Source organism: Brassica rapa, chromosome A04 (assembly GCF_000309985.2).
Source record: "Brassica rapa cultivar Chiifu-401-42 chromosome A04, CAAS_Brap_v3.01, whole genome shotgun sequence".
Taxonomy (NCBI): domain Eukaryota; kingdom Viridiplantae; phylum Streptophyta; class Magnoliopsida; order Brassicales; family Brassicaceae; genus Brassica; species Brassica rapa.
Genome location: NC_024798.2, coordinates 10,110,439 through 10,130,455, shown reverse-complemented (window position 1 = coordinate 10,130,455; position 20,017 = coordinate 10,110,439). Strand labels below are relative to the sequence as shown.

General features: G+C 34.4%; 4 protein-coding genes across 5 annotated transcripts; 3 read left to right on the top strand and 1 right to left on the bottom strand.

Moving 5' to 3' along the window:
• Positions 1 to 977: 977 nt before the first annotated feature.
• LOC103863987 (probable galactinol--sucrose galactosyltransferase 5) lies at positions 978 to 4,788 on the top strand. Its single transcript, XM_009141753.3, has 5 exons — positions 978 to 2,043; positions 2,470 to 2,845; positions 2,952 to 3,129; positions 3,303 to 3,670; positions 3,984 to 4,788. The coding sequence occupies exons 1-5, from the start codon at positions 1,190 to 1,192 to the stop codon at positions 4,539 to 4,541; spliced, it is 2,334 nt and encodes a 777-aa protein (XP_009140001.1). The 5' UTR covers positions 978 to 1,189; the 3' UTR covers positions 4,542 to 4,788.
• A 1,770-nt stretch (positions 4,789 to 6,558) lies between these two features.
• On the top strand, positions 6,559 to 8,556 carry LOC103863988 (pentatricopeptide repeat-containing protein At5g40400). Its single transcript, XM_009141754.2, has one exon. The coding sequence runs from the start codon at positions 6,618 to 6,620 to the stop codon at positions 8,487 to 8,489; it is 1,872 nt and encodes a 623-aa protein (XP_009140002.2). The 5' UTR covers positions 6,559 to 6,617; the 3' UTR covers positions 8,490 to 8,556.
• A 733-nt stretch (positions 8,557 to 9,289) lies between these two features.
• LOC103863989 (oleosin 21.2 kDa) lies at positions 9,290 to 10,751 on the bottom strand. Its single transcript, XM_009141755.3, has 2 exons — positions 10,466 to 10,751; positions 9,290 to 9,929 (listed from the first exon to the last, which is right to left on the bottom strand). Exons 1-2 carry the CDS (start codon positions 10,673 to 10,675, stop codon positions 9,477 to 9,479), a joined length of 663 nt encoding a protein of 220 aa, XP_009140003.1. The 5' UTR covers positions 10,676 to 10,751; the 3' UTR covers positions 9,290 to 9,476.
• Positions 10,752 to 13,670: 2,919 nt separating this feature from the next.
• LOC103863991 (mitogen-activated protein kinase kinase 3) lies at positions 13,671 to 16,605 on the top strand. 2 transcript variants are annotated; one of them, XM_009141756.3, is made up of 10 exons: positions 13,671 to 13,820; positions 14,168 to 14,269; positions 14,357 to 14,611; positions 14,680 to 14,898; positions 14,977 to 15,114; positions 15,204 to 15,371; positions 15,466 to 15,579; positions 15,687 to 15,794; positions 15,875 to 15,966; positions 16,074 to 16,605. In XM_009141756.3, the coding sequence occupies exons 2-10, from the start codon at positions 14,168 to 14,170 to the stop codon at positions 16,432 to 16,434; spliced, it is 1,557 nt and encodes a 518-aa protein (XP_009140004.1). In that variant the 5' UTR covers positions 13,671 to 13,820; the 3' UTR covers positions 16,435 to 16,605. The 2 variants fall into 2 exon arrangements, with proteins under 2 accessions (XP_009140004.1, XP_018513956.1); XM_018658440.2 differs by lacking the exon at positions 13,671 to 13,820 and adding an exon at positions 13,876 to 14,084.
• The last annotated feature ends 3,412 nt before the right edge of the window (positions 16,606 to 20,017 follow it).

Sequence of the window (20,017 nt, the reverse complement as noted above, 5' to 3'; positions counted from 1 at the left end):
AATTTATACTATCTATAAATCCAATGGATCATCTATTTTTTAAATCTAATTATTGATAGTCCAATAAAAATTTATGGTAGATCCAAAATTTAAGTGATAAAATTAGAGATTAAATGTAACATGACTTTCTAGGAATATGTCCATAAGGTCTATTTCTAAAAAAAATCACACATGAATCAAGGTTATGACTTCTGTTTTAATAGTATAATAAGGTTAGCATAAGTTTATATCAAATCTTTAAATGATTATGCACGTCGTTTTTATTTTTAATAAATGAATGTAATGGTTTTAGTGAATCCAGTAATTTCTGTAGCCAAAAACATTAAACATCAAACATCCGAATCAATTACTAGGAACACTAGAAACAAATAAAAATGATTGAAAAAGAATAAAATTAAAAGAATAAGTGGGAATAATTGTTCCTCCTCGAAAATAATGAGAAAATTTTTTATTTTGTTATTCTCTACAAAGAAAGATGATAATGAATTGAAAGAAAAATTAATTCTTTATAAATGGTGTATGTTTATGGAAACTATAAGGAATTGAATCTTCATTCTCATTTTTTTTGGTCAGCAATCATATCTGTAGTTTAGGCAATAAAATATTATATTTTGAAAATACTATGGATGTCTTAGTCACTTTTCTTAAATATATGTAGTAAAGAAAATAAGTGAAACAAATTGAATACATATTTCAATATTATTGTCATAGATTCATTGGTCAACCGACATGAATTAGTTTGGTTGGTAGACAAATTAAAAATGGAATTGATACAGCATGGAAAACTAAAATTTGCCTAAAAGCCATGCGTCTAGAACCGTCTGTATAAATATTTTAATTCTCTTCTCATTAACTACTAACTACCAAAATCTATTGGTAGCAAATCAAACATACCCCACATAAAGATTTCGAAAGAAATCAAACAAATATTATCAAAATAATAAGTAAATAAATATATGCAAAAGAGAGAATTAAAGGTCCCGCTTTCTTGCTCATTCCATTAGATGTCGTCATATCAAATCTATATAAGTATATTGACATTTCCAAACTCTCTTCCAATCCATAATCTCATCAAATAATCGCAATTAGGGGAAGTTTACAAAATCCATCATCTCCGTTACTATATAAATACGTTCTTCTGCCTTCACCTAATCCAACTTAACCTAAAAACCAACTCCCTTCAGCGAAAATGGCTCCACCGAGCGTAATTAAATCCGATGCTGCAGTCAACGGCATTGACCACTCCGGAAAGCCTCTTTTCCGGCTAGAGGGTTCCGATCTCCTAGCCAATGGTCACGTTGTCTTAACCGATGTACCGGTTAACGTGACCGTCACTCCTTCGCCTCACCTAGCTGACAAAGACGGAGAACCGGTTGACGCCTCCGCCGGTTCATTCATCGGGTTTAACCTCGATGGCGAGCCACAAAGCCGCCACGTGGCGTCCATCGGCAAACTCAGGGATATTCGATTCATGAGCATATTCCGTTTCAAGGTTTGGTGGACCACTCACTGGGTCGGTTCCAAAGGATCCGACATCGAGAACGAGACCCAAATCATCATCCTCGAGAACTCCGGGTCGGGTCGTCCTTATGTCCTCCTTCTGCCGCTTCTCGAAGGCTCTTTCCGTTCGTCCTTTCAACCTGGAGAAGACGATGACGTGGCGGTCTGCGTCGAATCCGGGTCCACCCAAGTGACCGGGTCGGAGTTTCGTCAGGCTGTATATGTTCACGCCGGAGATGATCCGTTCAAGCTTGTGAAAGACGCGATGAAAGTGGTCAGGGTTCATCTGAACACCTTCAAGCTGTTGGAGGAGAAAACGCCGCCGGGGATCGTCGATAAGTTCGGGTGGTGCACGTGGGATGCGTTTTACTTGACGGTGAACCCTGAAGGTGTTCATAAGGGTGTTAAGTGTCTCGTCGACGGTGGTTGTCCGCCGGGTTTGGTTCTGATCGACGACGGTTGGCAATCAATTGCTCATGATTCCGATGATATCGATGTTGAAGGGATGAGCTGTACCGTCGCCGGGGAGCAAATGCCTTGCAGGTTGGTTTATTCCGGTTTACTCTTTATTCTGTCTCGCTTCTAACGGCTTAGCTTGGTTTTTAATCTGATCTGAGTATAGTTTTAAAAATTTTAATCCGATCTGAGTGTAGTTTTGTCTTCTTTCTAGCGGTTTAGCATGGTTGATCCGGTTTCAATTGTTATTGCGAATATTAGTTATTTTTTGTCTTGTTCTAACGGTTTAGTTCCTTACACGGTTTAATCTGGTATAAATTGGTTTTCACTTTGACTGTTTCTTTATTTTGGCATTTTTGCACGGTTTAGTTTGGTTTATTAACAGCAGTATGTTGAAATTTGATTGTTAACCATAAACAATCGCAAGCTTAGTTTGGTTTTGTTTATTCAGATTCTATTTTCTATTTGTTTTGGGTTTTGAAATCTTAACACCGGTTTAATCTGGTTCAACAGGCTTCTGAAATTTCAAGAGAACTTCAAGTTCAGAGACTACGTCTCTCCCAAAGGCAAAAACGAAGTCGGGATGAAAGCTTTCGTCAGAGATCTGAAAGATGAATTCTCCACCGTTGATTACATCTACGTCTGGCACGCGCTTTGCGGTTACTGGGGAGGTCTTCGTCCCGGAGCTCCTACTCTTCCGCCGTCGACTATTGTCCGACCAGAGCTCTCGCCGGGGCTTAAGTTGACGATGCAAGATCTCGCCGTTGATAAGATCGTCGATACCGGAATCGGATTCGTCTCTCCTGACATGGCGAATGAGTTTTACGAAGGTCTTCACTCTCATCTTCAAAACGTCGGCATTGACGGCGTTAAAGTTGACGTTATCCACGTAAGTGTTTGAGATTTTTGGGTTTACAGTTTTCATTACATGTCATCGACACGTGGCAGATGAGAGAAACTTATTAATACGTGACATATCTTCGAACATGTGGCAGATACTGGAGATGCTGTGCGAGAAATATGGCGGGAGAGTTGACTTGGCTAAAGCTTACTTCAAGGCCTTAACGTCGTCAGTGAATAAGCATTTTGACGGTAACGCCGTTATCGCCAGCATGGAGCACTGTAACGACTTCATGTTCCTTGGAACCGAAGCCATCTCTCTAGGTCGTGTCGGTAAGTTTCTACCTCAAAATGTAATGGATTCATGTTCCTTATCATCTACTACTTTGATATTTATACTACAATATGCTGGACTATTTTTATAATTCTTATCGATTTGAGCTATATTAAATATTTATTTTTAAACATAAATAAATGATCTTTTTTGGATTTGAAATTGGTATTAGGTGATGACTTTTGGTGCACGGATCCATCTGGCGACATTAACGGCACGTATTGGCTGCAAGGATGTCACATGGTCCATTGTGCCTACAACAGTCTTTGGATGGGAAATTTCATCCAGCCTGATTGGGACATGTTTCAGTCCACACATCCTTGTGCTGAGTTCCATGCTGCTTCACGTGCCATCTCCGGTGGGCCCATTTACATCAGCGATTGTGTGGGCCAGCACGATTTCGATCTCTTGAGGAGACTCGTTTTGCCTGACGGTTCGATTTTGAGGTGTGAGTACTATGCTCTCCCAACTCGTGACCGTCTCTTTGAAGACCCTCTTCATGATGGCAAAACCATGCTCAAGATTTGGAACTTGAACAAGGTACTAATGGTTTCTTTTCATTGTCTCGTTAGTGTGCTCTTATAACCTCTCTACTTAACTAATTTTGATTTTAAATTGGGCGGGCTTAGAACACTCTTAAACTTGATTGAATCTGAATACTTGAAAGGGCTTTTGGTTCTACATGTGGCTGATTGAAACCTTAAGCTTTAGCTCTTTCTTTTGGATTTATGATCGTAAAATGTGTTTTTATTAAATTTAAAATTCTAATGGTGCTTTACTGCGTTTAAAATTCTTTTGGTTTTATTAAGTTTCTGTTTGATTCATTACAATCGTTTGTTCTGTCTTTTCTTAGTACACTGGAATCATCGGAGCATTCAACTGTCAAGGAGGAGGATGGTGCAGAGAAACTCGACGCAACCAATGCTTCTCCCAATGCGTTAACACGTTAACCGCCACAACAAATCCTAATGACGTTGAATGGAACAGTGGGAACAACCCGATCTCCATTGAAAACGTTGAAGAGTTTGCTTTGTTCTTGTCTCAATCCAAGAAGCTTGTGTTGTCCGGGCAAAACGATGATCTCGAGATCACATTAGAGCCCTTCAAGTTCGAGCTCATCACTGTCTCACCAGTTGTCACCATTGAGGGCAGTTCGGTTCAGTTTGCTCCAATCGGATTGGTTAACATGCTTAACACTAGCGGTGCGATTCGATCCTTGGTTTATCATGAGGAATCCGTTGAGATCGGTGTTCGTGGTGCTGGAGAATTAAGGGTTTATGCATCGAAGAAACCTGTGAGCTGCAAGATTGATGGTGAAGATGTTGAGTTTGGGTACGAAGAGTCAATGGTGATGGTTCAAGTGCCTTGGTCTGCACCAGAGGGTTTGTCTTCTATTAAGTATTTGTTTTAGAGTTTTGGAAGGTGCTTATGTGTATCCTTCTGAACTCCTTAATTATGAGCTCCGTGCCGTTTGTTTTTCTACATGGTTTCTGAGAGTGAACAACTAAAATTTACCCATTAGGGTATAAGTTATTGGCTTTTAAGTGTTTCTTTTTGTTTTGTTTTCAGTGGTGTGATTTGTACTGCCACTATTATTTTTCATATTTATTTGTGAAAGATAATATTTGATGTTTCAGTTAAGTTTAGCTTCATTTTCAGTGCCATATTTTTATTTCTAGCTGGTTGGCCGAGAATTTGAATAATACACCTAAGTTTTCAATTTAAGTTTCTAGAAGGAATTAAATCAATAATTTGGTAAATAGAGAATATTTAAGTTCTTTAAAAATAAATCGACCAAAAAGAAAAACTGCTTCTAAAATTAATGGATCCTGACAACCAGTGAAAAACAAAGTAGAAGAAAGAAGATTAACATTGATATCCCTTATATACTAAAGTGCAAGTCGCCTAGCGAATCAAACTCTGACACGTGGAATTTTTTCAAAAAAATGATTGAAAAATACAGAAAAGCAATCACGTTTTTTGTTCATCAAAATATGAAAGTTTCACAATTTCAAATAACCAACATTTTATAAATTTCTCATACACGGATGAAACTTGTGGATTTTAAAAATCAATAAAAGCTAATTAATTATCAACATAATAATTAAAATCTAAATCTATTACAAAATCAAACTGTATAAAAATAACAGTCTCTATAAAGAACTCCACGATCCCTATTCTCATGGCATGATTTCAAACTATTTAATTTTCTCAAAAAAATTCAAAAATGTCATTCATTTACGAAACCAAAAAAAATCAAAAGTATACTACGTTCAGTTGATTTCAAATATTTGTAACTGCAAAACAAGAATCCTATTTTTACACAACCACGTTCCAAAATGACTTTCGTAAATCCTTCCCTCTCAATGTCAACTGCTTCACCTCTTATAAAACATTCAGTTACGGTTTTTACTTTTCAATATTCTTTTCTTTGTTTCACTTTTTGGTCTAAGAATACACAGCAGAGAAGATAATCTTTTTTTTCTCTTCTTCGTCTCCACAATTTCATCTTCTTGGTAATTTTATTTTGTTTTCGAATTTGACAAAAATTATTTAAATTCATTTCTTCTCTTTTTCGAACACTATTCTATTATATTTTTCTGCATGATTCAAAGTTGAGGATTTGATCATAGTATACTTCTGTTTTGTAGTTTACACTTTCACAAAATGGTGGAAAAACAGAGCTTTCTTTCACACAATATTATTACCAGAAGCCTAAAGTTATTCTCAGCATGAAAAGTTAATTCTTATAGAAAAAGGTAAACACGACTGGATTTAAATCATGGTATGAGAAAATCTGTTTAAATAGACAAAACTTCTTTTTAATCTGTTTAAATAGAATTCTTTGATTGTTTTATCAGAATTTTATCTAGCTGCAATTTTTATATCAAAACATTTTCAATTAAATTATAATTTATCATAATTTTATTGTTTCATTTTGTTCAATATTTCATTTTTTATATTTGTTATGTTAGATGAATAGGTTTGTATTTTAAAGAGGGATTATTTACAAAAACAAAACTGAATATATCAAGTATTATATTTTATTGGAACATGTATCAAGTATAATATTTATACCATATTTTTATGATGTATTTTATCCGCTTTGTTGAATGCATCTATTTTAGCATCGATGTGTTATATAGGTTAAGAAAATATGTAACTAAAATAATAATTTATTTTAATAGTAATTGTAAATTTATGATCGGATAAGTTAGAAGACAGTGAAGCTGACCCGTGCATAGCACGGGGGTAATACTAGTTTTGAGATAAATGTATAAAATATTGTGTAATCTCTTATTGAATGAAGTGAAGAAAGTAGGCCGAACTTATACTCCTATATATAAAAAGCCCATTAAAAGGAGAATTGAAAGCCTATTAGAAACTTAACTTCCGTTCTAACAAATCCGAATTTTCATTTGTTCTCTGCTTCTTTCATTTCAATTCTCTCTCTCTCTTTCGCCTTCTCTTGGTCGCTGTTTCGTTTATGAAGCGAATATCAGCCATTAATGCTACTTCTCTTCTCAAACGAGATTTCTCTAACCATCGCTTCTTCTCATCCTCCCCCTCTTCTTCTACGTTGCAGCTAATCCCGCGATGTGATGATCCACCTAAACCAATCACCTTCAACCCGCTTTACAATCTACTTCCCAATACCCAAAACCCTAACCGAATCGTCGACGTCATCTGCTCCTCTCTCAATCAACGCGATTCCCTCTCATCCAACCTCCACAACGAGGTCAAATCGCTGATTCCTCACCTCGGCCACCGCCAAATCTCTAGGGTTTTGCTTAGGTTCCAATCAGACGCCACTCGAGCCCTCGCCTTCTTCAATTGGGTCAAATCCGATTTGGGTAAGACCCCGAACGTTGGTAACTACTGTTTGCTTCTTCACGTTCTCGCTTGGTCCAAGAAGTTTCCTTTAGCTATGCAATTCCTCTGTGAACTGATCGAATTAGTCGTTAAAGAAGAAGAAGATGTGTTTAGTGTTTTGGTTTCTGCTACTGAGGAATGTAATTGGGATCCTGTTGTTTTCGATATCCTCGTCAAGGCCTACCTGAAGTTAGGTTTGGTAGAAGAATCCTTCTCGGCGTTTCGAAAGGTGATTGCTTTTGGTTTTCGTGTTAGCGTTGTCACTTGTAACCATCTCTTGAACGGGTTGCTAAAACTGGACCTAACGGATGACTGTTGGCGAGTGTATCGCGTGATGTGTAGAGTAGGAATCCATCCCAACGCTCATACGTTCAACATTCTCACCAATGCGTTCTGCAACGGTTCGGGGTTTAACCAAGTTAACGACTTTTTGGAGAAGATGGAGGAAGAAGAAGGGTTTGAGCCTGATTTGGTTACTTATAACACGTTGGTGAGTAGTTATTGTAGGAGAGGAAGGTTGAAAGAAGCGTTTTATCTGTATAAGATCATGTATCGGCGTCGTGTTGTGCCGGATTTGGTTACTTACACGTCGCTTATTAAAGGTCTTTGTAAAGATGGGAGGGTTAGAGAAGCTCATCAGACTTTCCACAGGATGGTAGACAGAGGGATTAAGCCTGATTGTGTAGCCTACAACACTCTTGTATATGCTTATTGTAAAGAAGGGATGATGGAACAGGCGAAGAGGCTGTTGCACGAAATGCTTGGGAATAGCGTTGTTCCGGATAGGTTCACTTGTAAGATTATAGTTGAAGGGTTTGTGAGAGAAGGACGGTTACTTGCTGCTGTGAACTTTGTTGTCGAGCTTACAAGGTTGAGGGTTAGAATCCCGTTTGAAGTTTGCAGCTTTCTGATTGAAAGTTTGTGCCGGGAAGGGAAACCGTTTGCAGCAAAGCATCTGTTAGAAAGAATCAGCGAAGAGGAAGGTCGCAAGGTGAAACCAGAGACTTACAACAGCTTAATCGAGTCTTTCTCCCGTTGTGATGCTATTGAAGAGGCGTTGCTTCTGAAAGAGAAACTCACAAGTCAGAACCAAGTGTTAGATGTTAATTCTTACCGAGCTCTTATTGGATGCTTGTGTAGGATTGGTAGGAACCGTGAAGCTGAGTCTTTGATGGTGGAAATGGTTGATTCTGATGTGAAGCCGGATTGTTTTATATGCGGGGCTTTGGTTAATGGATACTGCAAGGAGTTGGATTTCGGTAAAGCTGAGAGTTTATTGAGTTTCTTTGCTATGGAGTTTAGAATCTTTGACATAGAGAGTTACAATTTGCTTGTTAAAGCGATTCTTGAAAGGGGAAGTGGGTATAAGAAGGTGTTAGAGCTTCAGGAAAGAATGCAGAGAGTTGGGTTTGTACCAAACACTTTAAGTTGTAAGTACATGATCCAAGGTTTAACCCAACGAGACGGTTTGATGTCAGAAATGTAAACCGGTAATTTTTGTTATACATGTATCGAATTTTCTATAGATTAGAGTGAGTTTTTATGCCTTTCTATTAGTTTATACTAGAACTAATGTCTGTCACGGTTAAACAACAATAGTTAACAGAACTATAGCTCGTATTAGAGACTACTCATGTATGGTTGATCAAAGATATGCCAAAGGAGCCCAGTTCTGGTGTTTGGGGAGCTTTGCTTGGTGCTTGTAGGGTTTATGTATGTAAATACTAACTAAACTCGGCAAAGAAGCTGCAGATAGTTTGTTTGAGTTAGAAACTTGTGATGGTAGAAACTACATAATGCTATCAAATATCTATTCAGCTTCTGGTCAATGGAAAGATGCTTCAAGAATAAGGAATTTACTGAACAGAATGGTGGTCTTGTAAGAGCTTCAGGGTGTAGCTACATATAGCATGACAAAGAGTCAGGTCTGTTGTTGGAGATTGGTCTCATCCTGAATCAGAGATGATACAGAAGAAAAGATTAGAAAGACGATGAAGAATGAATTAGGATATAAATGAAGAATGGAGTTTGTATTGTAATTGTAATTGTGTTTGGGCTTAATTAGTCCAGTGGAGACGATAACCATAAGGAAAAATCTGAGAATGCGTGGAGAAGTGGAGATTTTCATGAAACAGCTAAAGTAATATCTTTGATGGAGAAAGGGAGATTCATTATTAGAGATTCTAAGAGGTTTCATCATTTCTCAAAAAGTTCTTGCTTTTGCATAATTATTTGTAGTTTCTGAGTTTTCATCTGGAGATTGTCTTATAATTACTACTAAACGCATATATAAACATCCACAGTTTCTGACATAAGACGATGTATAACTTATTGAACATTCAAGTACAGTACTGACGACAGTTTATGCTTTACAAAGACACCGCACTGCACGGTTCTTGGCTTGAAACTAAAAGATAACAAAAGAACTTCAACATCATAGTGAAAATAGGATAACCCCTCAAAGAGAACTTCATCATGCTGCTGCCGTCCTAGTCTCAAGACCCTTGGTAGTGGTGGTGGTAGTAGTAGTAGTATCATGTGGCTTAGAAATATCATATTGTTTAGCGTCATGGGCTTTATCCTGTACGAACTGACCCACTTCTTTACCCTTCTGTCCAGCGTAGCCAACAGCATCAGCCATTCTCCTCTTAGCATACTCCAGTTGATCAGGCACACTCCCCCTGGTCCTACGAAGGTAGTTCATGACCCACGAGATTGAGCTGAGCCCAGTTAGACCAAACATTCCGGAGGTCAAGAAGCCCGTTGTTGCAAGCCCGATGGTTATAGCCGCTGGGACTATGACCGGGCTGAAGAGCAGGAAAAGCGGTATTGAGATCATTAAACCTATCACTGAACCGGCTAGAAGTAAACCGGCTATGGCAAGCAGCGAACCGACTAAAGGGACACCAACCAGAAAAGAAATTACCTTTCAAAAATGACGTTAATTAGTTGACAACTATAGTAAAACCAAGACAAAGATGTGTATATATGTGCATGTAACCATTTTTAAAGTGAATCTTATGAAGACAATATTAGTTAAAAATCAAAGGATAAAGATGAAGAAAAATATATTAACAAGAGAAAAAAAAAGAAATATATATATATATATATATATATATATATATATATATATATTACTATATATATGACTATATCGATCGGACCATTGTAGGTGCATCTTTAAAAAGAAAAAAATTATTAGCAATCGGAATAATACGTATCTTTTTCTGAGAAAATATAATAATACATATCTTATTAACCATTATATGGTAAGCACCAGTTACAAATTCAAATCTCATAATTCTTTTGCTTAAAGAAAACAATTCCGGAATTATAAAACATGTCTTATTTGGTTCCAAGAATAATCTCATTAACTTTGTATGCATAAAGATTAGAGAAAAAAAAAATATATATATATATATATATATATATCAAAAATGCAAAACGTGCATAAAACGTTACTTGAGTGCTAGATGGGCCACTTTCAGGCATCATACTCTTGTAGCCACCACCGCCATAACCAGACTGGCCATAACCACCACCACCACCATAGCCAGATTGGCCGTAACCTCCACCAGCGCCTTCAAACTGTATATTCACTCGGCCACCTTCATAAGGCGACTGAAATTGCAAGTGCCTGTCAGTACGGTCGACGCGATGTGTATCCGCCATTAAGACAATGTTCGAGCAAGTGTCTAGCTACTTGTTCTTTGATCTTTTTCGCTTTTCTTGAATTGTAATAAAATTTAAAGTTTTGAGAAGGTTTATTTATAGATGGAGTTGGAGAGATGAGAAGGGGACACCTAAGACGGTGAGATGTTAGTGAAGTAGAGGTGTGGCTTTGCATGATTTCCAAGTTTCAACTTATTTCTTCTTTTCTCCTTTTTGTAATTTTTATTTCACGAGATTTAAAAGATGTTTTCGCTTACTCCGCTGACATAAATTTAAAACAATACAGAAGAAAGCACACCCATGCATCTAGTTCGTATTGAAGTTGTCTGAATACTTTTAAGATACCGAACCTGCAGAGAAATAAAGTTTAATGTGTAGATTAATAAAACAAATCTAAGTCTTCATTTTTATGCATGCATTTTCTTATACTATTCAAAATTTAGAATATTTTAAATTAATTTATTACGTTTATATATTTTGAGTGTGTTTTTACAATTTCAATTTTTTACGGTTCATTTCAATCCAGGGTAAGTCACATAAAATGATTTATTTGTTACTTAAAGCATCTCCAAAAAATACTGTATTTTAAAGTTCGTAAAATTTCAAATTGAACTTCAGAAGTGTTTATATATATTTTAATACTTTAATCCTTATAGTCATTATAATTAATTTAAATCCATAAATTTTTTTAAATAAATCGGATATATATAAAAATATTATAGTAGTATCACTTAATAGAATGTTATATTAAAATATAAAAGTTTACATAACAATACATAATTAAATATTAAATTACAAGTAAAATAACACATTACTCTATAAAAATATTTTTGTAACACTTCCATATATGATGAGTTTGTTAAGTTTCAGTTGTAATACTTTTATTGTCTAAATCTAATTTTAAAATATTTTTTTAAAAAAATTTATCTGTAAAAATTACATTTATAAAAGCAAATTCAAAATAACTGTGGATTTGAAAATAACTAGGCTTGAGGATTAAATATATAAACAAAAAGATATTTAAAAATCATAAATGTGGTATATAATTGAAGTTTCACAAATCAAGCCTTTAATTTGATTTTACAGTTTACTTTTGGAGAGTAAAAAAAAATCATACTTAAAGTTATAAAATATTTTTGGAGACGCTTTTATAAGGGGTGTTATATAGTTTCAAACTGGTTCATATCTAGTATTTTGAAGTTTATTAACACGTGTTAGATTTGTAAGAGTTTCTCTACTTTTAAAACTCCATTACATCGACTGTAAATTTTATTTCTTGCTTTTTATATTTTGAGTACATCAAATGTTTTTTTTTGGTAAGATTATACGGTAATTTGACAGGTTTAATATTTGATTTCTTTTTTGTCGACGGTTTAATATTTGAATTCAGTAACTCACTTTGTTGTATTATATAATTCATACCCTTTAAACTCCTTAAATCCTTAATATTTAGGTGGTAGACAAGATTTAAGAATATGATAAAAACATTTTTTCAGGATTCAAACATTTCTTGAAACAAAATCATTGCTATGTGTAAATTTTGAAATTGTACTCAACTTATGTAGTTTACATGATTATTCAGTAATATGCAGTCCGGCTATCTCTAATGTTACTTAGAAAACATTATAAACCTGGATCACACCGTATAATAGCATTTTAGATAGAAATATTCTTTGTAACACCAAGTACATTTATATCGAAACTGATCAGATCAACTAATATAATATGTCAAAAAGAAAATGTTCAGGTGACATTGAGCAGATCTTTTACCCAGCTAAAACAAGCCTTTTGTGTTCTCATATTCTCCAATTTTCCGCAATTTTCAATTTTATAAGGACATCTCCACTAGTTGCTTTATTTTCATTTTAAAAATGTACTTTCTTCAAAATAAATGAAAAAATGAAACATCTTTTCCAATGATTTGCTTCAATTTTTAGTAAAAAGAATTACAAATATATTTCATATCTACTTTATCATTAATTATTAATAACACTTTATACTTTTTAATATTTACTAAATTTACACAACTATTTTGTTTTAACAATATTCCAAAACAGTTGTTATAAAATTCAACATTTTATCATATAATAAAATTATTAAAACATAATAAAATAAATAACAACAATACTAGATTTTATAAAGAAACATTAATGTTATATCTTTTCCACAAATGATCAATTAAATCGTTCTGAAGTGCGAAATGTTCATTTCAGTTCTTGTAGATCGCGTTAAATTTTTTTGGAAACGAATATTATTGTGTTATTAGGTATTAACCTTCATAGGTGAAAATTTTCTACTAACTTCAATTGGTATTTCAAAATCGCGCTCATCATCAATTATATATTATGTAAAATTATACAAATAATTATTATGTCATGTATCACTTTTTTTTCAAAGACAAACTGGCCCTTTACAATTGCAACGCGTGATTGGACAACTCTAAAATATTGCTTTTCTGGATTCAAAGGCATGTTCCACATCTCAATATCTTAATGATTTTAATGGACCAAGAGTTGATTTACCACATTATTAGTGTTACTTTATGTTGTATTAATTTTTTAGTTTAGTGTTATCAATCATGTATTTCACTTTTTATATTAATTTTATAATGTTATCTTTCCTTTAATATATGTTTAATATATTTAATATTATAAATTAATTAGATGAAAATAATAAATAAATATGAGATATTAATTGGGTTATATATTATCAAAAAATAAGAACAATTTAAAGTTAAAGACCAATTTAAAATTTAAAATTTTTTTCTTAAAAATGAAAATATTATTAGTATATCTTCAAATTTGAAACAATATTGTTTATTTTGAAACAAGAAATAGAATACTAGTGGAGCACAATTTTCCTTTAAAATGAAATTCTAGGCTTAGGGGAAATCTTCGGGCTACTATGTGCATATTGGGCCATGAAAAACACGGTTCCGAAATTATAAACTAGACTTCGTGCCGGTTCTAATTTATAAAATGACAGGCAGTTTATTTTACAAATCACGGAACAATACAACGTTACGGTTTGGGACTGCTTCTTCAGAGAGAAACGTTATACGGGTTCGTCTTCCTCATCTCATAGGAGACATCCCAAAAAAAGCGAAAAGGGTGATCGAAAAAGCAACACACTTCGAGTAACAAAAGTAAGTTTATTTTCTTCAAACATAACTTGTAATTGCTTGATTCCTTCCCTGTCTTAACTGCAACTTGTCTGATCCCTTGCTTACTTGATTTCTTCAAAAATTCTGAAGTCTTATCTTATCATCTAACTTTTCTACAATTACTTTCGTAATTCTTTTCATTTTGATCGTTTGTGTATAATGACTTGTCATGACTTCGTTTTGATCCTTTAATGTATAGCAAACGAGGAGATCACTGTATTTAAGAAAGAGATCGACTTTAAGATAGTTAATGTTTCCGAGATTTTACCCAAATAAAAAAGTTTCCTAATTTGGCATAGTTAATGTTGACTCTTGTCTGTGTGTCGCAGATGGCAGCATTGGAGGAACTGAAGAAGAAGCTTTCTCCTTTGTTTGATGCTGAGAAGGGTTTCTCTTCATCCTCATCGTTAGACCCAAACGATTCATATTTAGTAAGTTCTTTCTTGTGACTTCATAGTGAAGAAATTGTTATGTTATAAGGCTTCTGTTGTGGTAAAAGTTTTTGTTGGTTTGTGAAGTTATCAGATGGTGGAACTGTTAATTTGCTAAGTAGATCATACGGAGTTTACAACTTCAACGAACTCGGGTTACAAAAATGCACAACTTCTCATGTCGATGAGTCAGAGAGTAGCGAGACGACGTATCAATGTGCTTCCTATGAGATGAGGGTCTTTGGAGCTATAGGAAGCGGAGCTAGCAGCGTTGTTCAACGCGCTATTCATATCCCTAAACACAGGCTTCTCGCCTTGAAGAGAATCAATATCTTCGAAAGGGTAAACTGTAAAGCACTCCCTTTCCTTATACTACCGAGAATGTTTATTGATTTGGTTGAGTTGGGCAGGAGAAAAGACAGCAACTGCTTACAGAGATACGGACGCTGTGTGAAGCTCCTTGTCATGAAGGTCTTGTGGACTTTCACGGAGCGTTTTATAGTCCTGACTCGGGACAGATCAGCATAGCTCTTGAATACATGGATGGAGGATCTCTTGCAGATATCTTGAAAGTGACTAAGAAGATACCTGAGCCTGTTCTTTCATCAATGTTCCACAAACTCTTGCAAGTAAAGATACTTAACTCTCTTCATTTGTGCAATAAATAAAGATTAAGGTGCAACTATGTGGTGCGGTTTTGGTTTTAGGGATTGAGCTACTTGCATGGAGTGAGACATCTTGTCCATAGAGACATCAAACCTGCAAACCTGCTTGTAAATCTCAAAGGGGAACCAAAGATAACTGATTTTGGCATAAGTTCCGGTCTTGAGAACTCAATGGCTATGGTGAGCGAATGAATCTCTTGCTTCACCTTATGGCTCCAATAATACCTTTTCAGAGTTTATCTAACTTGCTTCACCTTATGGTTGCAAAGTGTGCTACTTTTGTTGGAACTGTCACCTACATGTCACCAGAGCGGATTAGGAATGATGGTTATTCTTATCCAGCTGATATATGGAGCCTTGGTCTTGCTCTTTTTGAATGTGGCACTGGAGAGTTTCCATATATAGCTAATGAAGGTCCTGTTAATCTTATGTTGCAGGTGAGATCAACTTGGCCATTTTTTGTTTTGTTGTCATGTACTATTTTCAATCTACACTAAATTTTATGTCCTTTTTGTGTTATGTGGTTGTAAGATCTTGGATGATCCATCACCAACACCATCAAAACAAGAATTCTCACCAGAGTTCTGTTCCTTCATTGATGCTTGCCTCCAGAAAGATGCAGATGCTAGACCAACTGCTGATCAGGTTCAAAGATTGTTGCTTTTCTTTGTTTTTTTGTCTGTTTCAACTTAAGATTTGTTAAAATCTCTTTGTATTCAACTCTGATGGTGTTTCCTCTGTTTCTTGAGTAGCTTCTGTCACATCCTTTTATTACAAAACATGAGAAGGAAAGTGTAGATCTGGCTGCTTTTGTCCGAAGCATCTTTGATCCAACTCAAAGACTGAAAGATATAGCAGATGTAAGTATGATGGTTTGCTTAGTCAGTAAACTGCAAAATTAAAATTAAGACATTAATGATCGTGATGGGTCTCTGTTCAGATGCTCACCATACATTATTACTCCCTCTTTGATGGATATGATGATCTTTGGCACCACATTAGATCTCTGTACACTGAAACTTCTGTTTTCAGGTAACCAAAACTCTCACAATTTCAAACACAGCATATGATTTTCGGTTTACTATTCGGTTTGGTTTGGTTTGTTTTCTTGGTTAAAGTTTGTTGTTTTTTTCCTGCAGTTACTCTGGAAAACAATACACAGGCTCTACAGAAATCTTGTCACAATTATCAAACATTCGCAACACATTAGCAGGAGATTTGCCAAGTGAGAAACTCGTTCATGTCGTTGAGAAGCTTCAATGCAAGCCCCATGGCGTTGGTGGGTTCATGATTCGTGCAATAGGATCATTCATTGTGGGAAACCAGTTTCTGATATGTGGTGATGGAGTTCAAGCAGAAGGGCTTCCGAGTTTCAAAGATCTCGGGTTCGATCTTGGAACCAGACGCGTTGGTCGGTTTCAAGAACAGTTTGTTGTTGAATCTGGTGATCTCATTGGTCGCTATTTTATAGCTAAGCAAGAGCTTTATATTACAAATTAAGATTGTAAACCACACATGAGATTAAAAAATGTTGTTCTCTTAGTGTAACTAAGCTATAATTATTTAACTTCTTCAATTAAACGTTCAAACCAGGGAGAAAGTAAACCTAAAAACATATTGTTTTCTAAAGTAAATTGTAATTTTTGATATATGATTTTTTTTTCAAAGATATATGATTATTATATATTCATACTAACTATCATTATTAAATATTAACTATTATTGTCAATTTAAACCAAGCATAATCTCCATATATAATTATATTTTCTTAGAATGCAAATAATTTAAAAATAAGAATCTAATATTTATTAAGTTTAGGAATGTAATTTTTTTATTTATGAAAATACGAATAAAATAATCTATTAATTTAATTAATTTATATTAGATTTTTTTTGTAGTATCTAAACCGGCAAAAATATTTATATTTACTTTCAACCTTTATAAAATATTTGAGTTGTTTTAAAGAAAATAATTTAAAAGAAAATAAATAAAATGTTATTGAAAAAGTAGAACCTAATGTTTTATAAATTTTGGACACAAGATTAGTTGATGTGTTATTTGGAAACACATTTAATAGTATAATGTTATTTTGCGTAACTAGAATATAAAATTTAGCTATATAGCAGAAGAGTATATTTAATTTAAAACATAAAAAATTGGGTCCTTTAGAATGATTCTATTTTAATAAGAGAAACTTGGTGTAAACTGCGCCATACCATACGTGGGATAAAATAATTTATAAAATATATATGTTATATATGTTATGTATTTGTTATAGTTGTTACAATATTAAAATCTTATCACACACATTAGTAAAGAATAGTTAGTTTTAGGCTGAAAAAACCAAATCCGAACCAAAATTAGTTAAATGTCTAAATGAGTTCAAAAAAATTTTATCTAGAGAACCGAAATCAAATCCGACACGAACCGAAATATTTCGGGTACACAAATGTATGCAAAATATATTTATGTACCTAAATATATTAGTTATTTTAGATTTAAATATTAAAAAAATATCCAATATATATAAGATGTATTGAAGTTGTCCAAAACACCTTGAAAACCCAAAACCCGAACAGAGCCGAACCAAATCCGAATGGATACCCAAATGCCCACCCCTAGTTAATTTACAAACTCGCGAACCATGATATATAATAAGCTTTACGTTTCATAAATCAAGCCTTATAAAAAATAAGAAATGTTTTGAAAACCGGACCGGACATTGACTCGGCATTGTAGCCGGGTCAATGGTCGGACCGGTTCAACCGGGTTTTAAATTTTAATTTAATTTTAAATTAAGTAACTATATATATATGTATAACTAAAAAATTATTTTTCTAAAATTGTATATCATTGTTAGAATAAAAAATGATATAAAAAAAAGAAAATTTTAAAATAATATAACATAATTTAAAAAATATTTTCCTTTATTTAGATATATATTTAAAAACAATATGATTTTTATGAAATACTTTTAAAATTTACATTTTTTTAATAATTTTTATTTGAATTTGAGAAGCCGGGTTTAAATATTGAACTGGGTTTTACCGATTTTTAGTGAGTTTCACCGATTTTTTACCAGGTATGCCGGTTTAACTCAAATCTGATTTTTAATACAACTTAGAACTGGTTAGAAGGCTAAGTCACGTTCCGACCGACTAAGCCGACATGGTTTTCAAAACACTGCAAATAAAGGGTGCTGACCAAAAAAACAAACAATGGATAACAATTTTCAATAAACCCGTCTTTACCATACATATATTTACATACTCAGTATTAATACAATACCGATTTGTATGATAAATTTGATAAACAAAATACGTGATAATATTAGGTGAAAGCTCGCTTGTTGGATACGGTCTCCAACTGGAAGGATGACTGGATTTTGAAGGGGTATGAGCGTGGCAAACCCCCTGAGCTCACCACAGATGTGTAGGATGGCCTCATCCGTTATTGGCGGGATTCTGACTCCATTAGAGTCGCCGAATCTTTCTCTGCCTCCCGTTAGATGGTAGATGAGCACGGCCACGGGCCGATGCTTCACTCTACGGGTCAAAAACCCCATGCCGATGTCCGTCTCGATATGGTAATTAAATATATAATTTAATTATATATATATATATATATATATATATATTCTGACTTTCTTAAATGTTTTTTAGGCCAAAGAGACGAGAAAACTCCCGTCTCTTTTGCAACTTTACGAGAGGACCCACAAGAACAAGGCGGGCCAACTTCTAGATGCCAGGTCCGAGGAGATCTTCAACAACTTGGTTGGTCGGGTTAAAGAACGCTAGATCCAGCTGACCCAGGAGTCCACCGATGGATTACCCGTCACCTTATCCACACTTGAAGTGGATAGGATTTACGAGGAGGTAAATTTTTTGAAATTTTAAGTTTTTTTTATTATTCATTTAATTTAAATTTAACTTTTTACTAATAATATTTTTTTTTTGTTTTTAAGATTGTTCCTAAGAAAAAGGGACGTACGTTGGGGATTGGTTTCATCAACAATGTTCCGAGAGCGACATCGTCTTATGGTCAGAGACGGGATGATGAAGTCACTCAGCTGCGTAACAAGTTGGACTCGACGCGATCTTCGTTCACAGCTCGTATGGGTGGAGTCGAGGGCTTCTTGGACGTTGTAGCGGCCACAAATCCGGAATGGGAGTCCTTGTTGAGGAACATGCTACGACAAAATCTCATTCCAGGCGAGTCATCCGACACACATGACGAGGCGGATGTAGAGACGAGGAGTGAGGAATTCTAACGGGCGATGAACGATCCTTAGTTCTTTTTTTTCTTTTCGTTGGTTGTATTATAAATTCAAAACTTATTTATGTATAAAATATTTTCATACTTACGTTTATTTTCAAATTATATTTTTATTAATAAATTAAATAATTTTTATTATATTTTTTAATTCTGGAAAATAACAAATCGAAGTAAATTAGTAGCTAAATTACGACTACATTGCGTGGAAAGTTTGCGAGGAAGTTACGAGGAAAACTTTTACGGCAACACTACGAGGAAAGCTTAACAAGTATTTTACGTGTAAGGGTTTACGTGTAATTTACGAGGAAATACTTTCGAAGTATTTACGAGAAATTGTAACGTCCTCCTTAGGTGGAAAGGTTATGTGGTTCTTACGACAAATACTGACGAAGTGTGTTTCTCACTAGTTTACGACAAATTGGCGAAGAAATATGCGTTACAACGAACGAATAACGATGAAACTTGTTTCCTCGCTAATTCCTCATAAAGCCTATTTTACAACAAACTTACTACGAATTTCGTGTCGTTAATGTTGTGTTTGCTTGCAGTGAATAGCAATTATATATTTCAGCTTTCTTTCTTTCCGTGCAAATCATTATCATATGAGCGAATATATTTAAACTTTAAATGGATTATATGATACAGTTACCATATATAATGATAATGTATTACCATATATTATGTTATTAATAAGCCGGTTATAGTAATGTAGGTCTATTTTAATATGGGTTGTGAAGAAAGATGATGTTGACACCTAAGCACTAAAACTTAAATTACAACTAAAAAATGTTCCTCAAATAATATATAC

What these genes read in the sequence shown, in the direction of transcription:
- LOC103863988 (XM_009141754.2), top strand. Translation starts at nt 6,618, where the DNA reads ATGAAGCGAATATCAGCCATTAATGCTACTTCTCTTCTCAAACGAGAT.
- LOC103863987 (XM_009141753.3), top strand. Translation starts at nt 1,190, where the DNA reads ATGGCTCCACCGAGCGTAATTAAATCCGATGCTGCAGTCAACGGCATT. An exon ending in TTAAAGTTGACGTTATCCAC is followed by an intron (nt 2,846 to 2,951) that starts GTAAGTGTTTGA and finishes AACATGTGGCAG; the next exon opens with ATACTGGAGATGCTGTGCGA. An exon ending in CATCTCTCTAGGTCGTGTCG is followed by an intron (nt 3,130 to 3,302) that starts GTAAGTTTCTAC and finishes AATTGGTATTAG; the next exon opens with GTGATGACTTTTGGTGCACG.
- LOC103863989 (XM_009141755.3), bottom strand. Translation starts at nt 10,675, where the DNA reads ATGGCGGATACACATCGCGTCGACCGTACTGACAGGCACTTGCAATTT. An exon ending in GTGGCCCATCTAGCACTCAA is followed by an intron (nt 9,930 to 10,465) that starts GTAACGTTTTAT and finishes CATTTTTGAAAG; the next exon opens with GTAATTTCTTTTCTGGTTGG.
- LOC103863991 (XM_009141756.3), top strand. Translation starts at nt 14,168, where the DNA reads ATGGCAGCATTGGAGGAACTGAAGAAGAAGCTTTCTCCTTTGTTTGAT. An exon ending in ACCCAAACGATTCATATTTA is followed by an intron (nt 14,270 to 14,356) that starts GTAAGTTCTTTC and finishes TGGTTTGTGAAG; the next exon opens with TTATCAGATGGTGGAACTGT. An exon ending in TTGAGAACTCAATGGCTATG is followed by an intron (nt 15,115 to 15,203) that starts GTGAGCGAATGA and finishes ATGGTTGCAAAG; the next exon opens with TGTGCTACTTTTGTTGGAAC.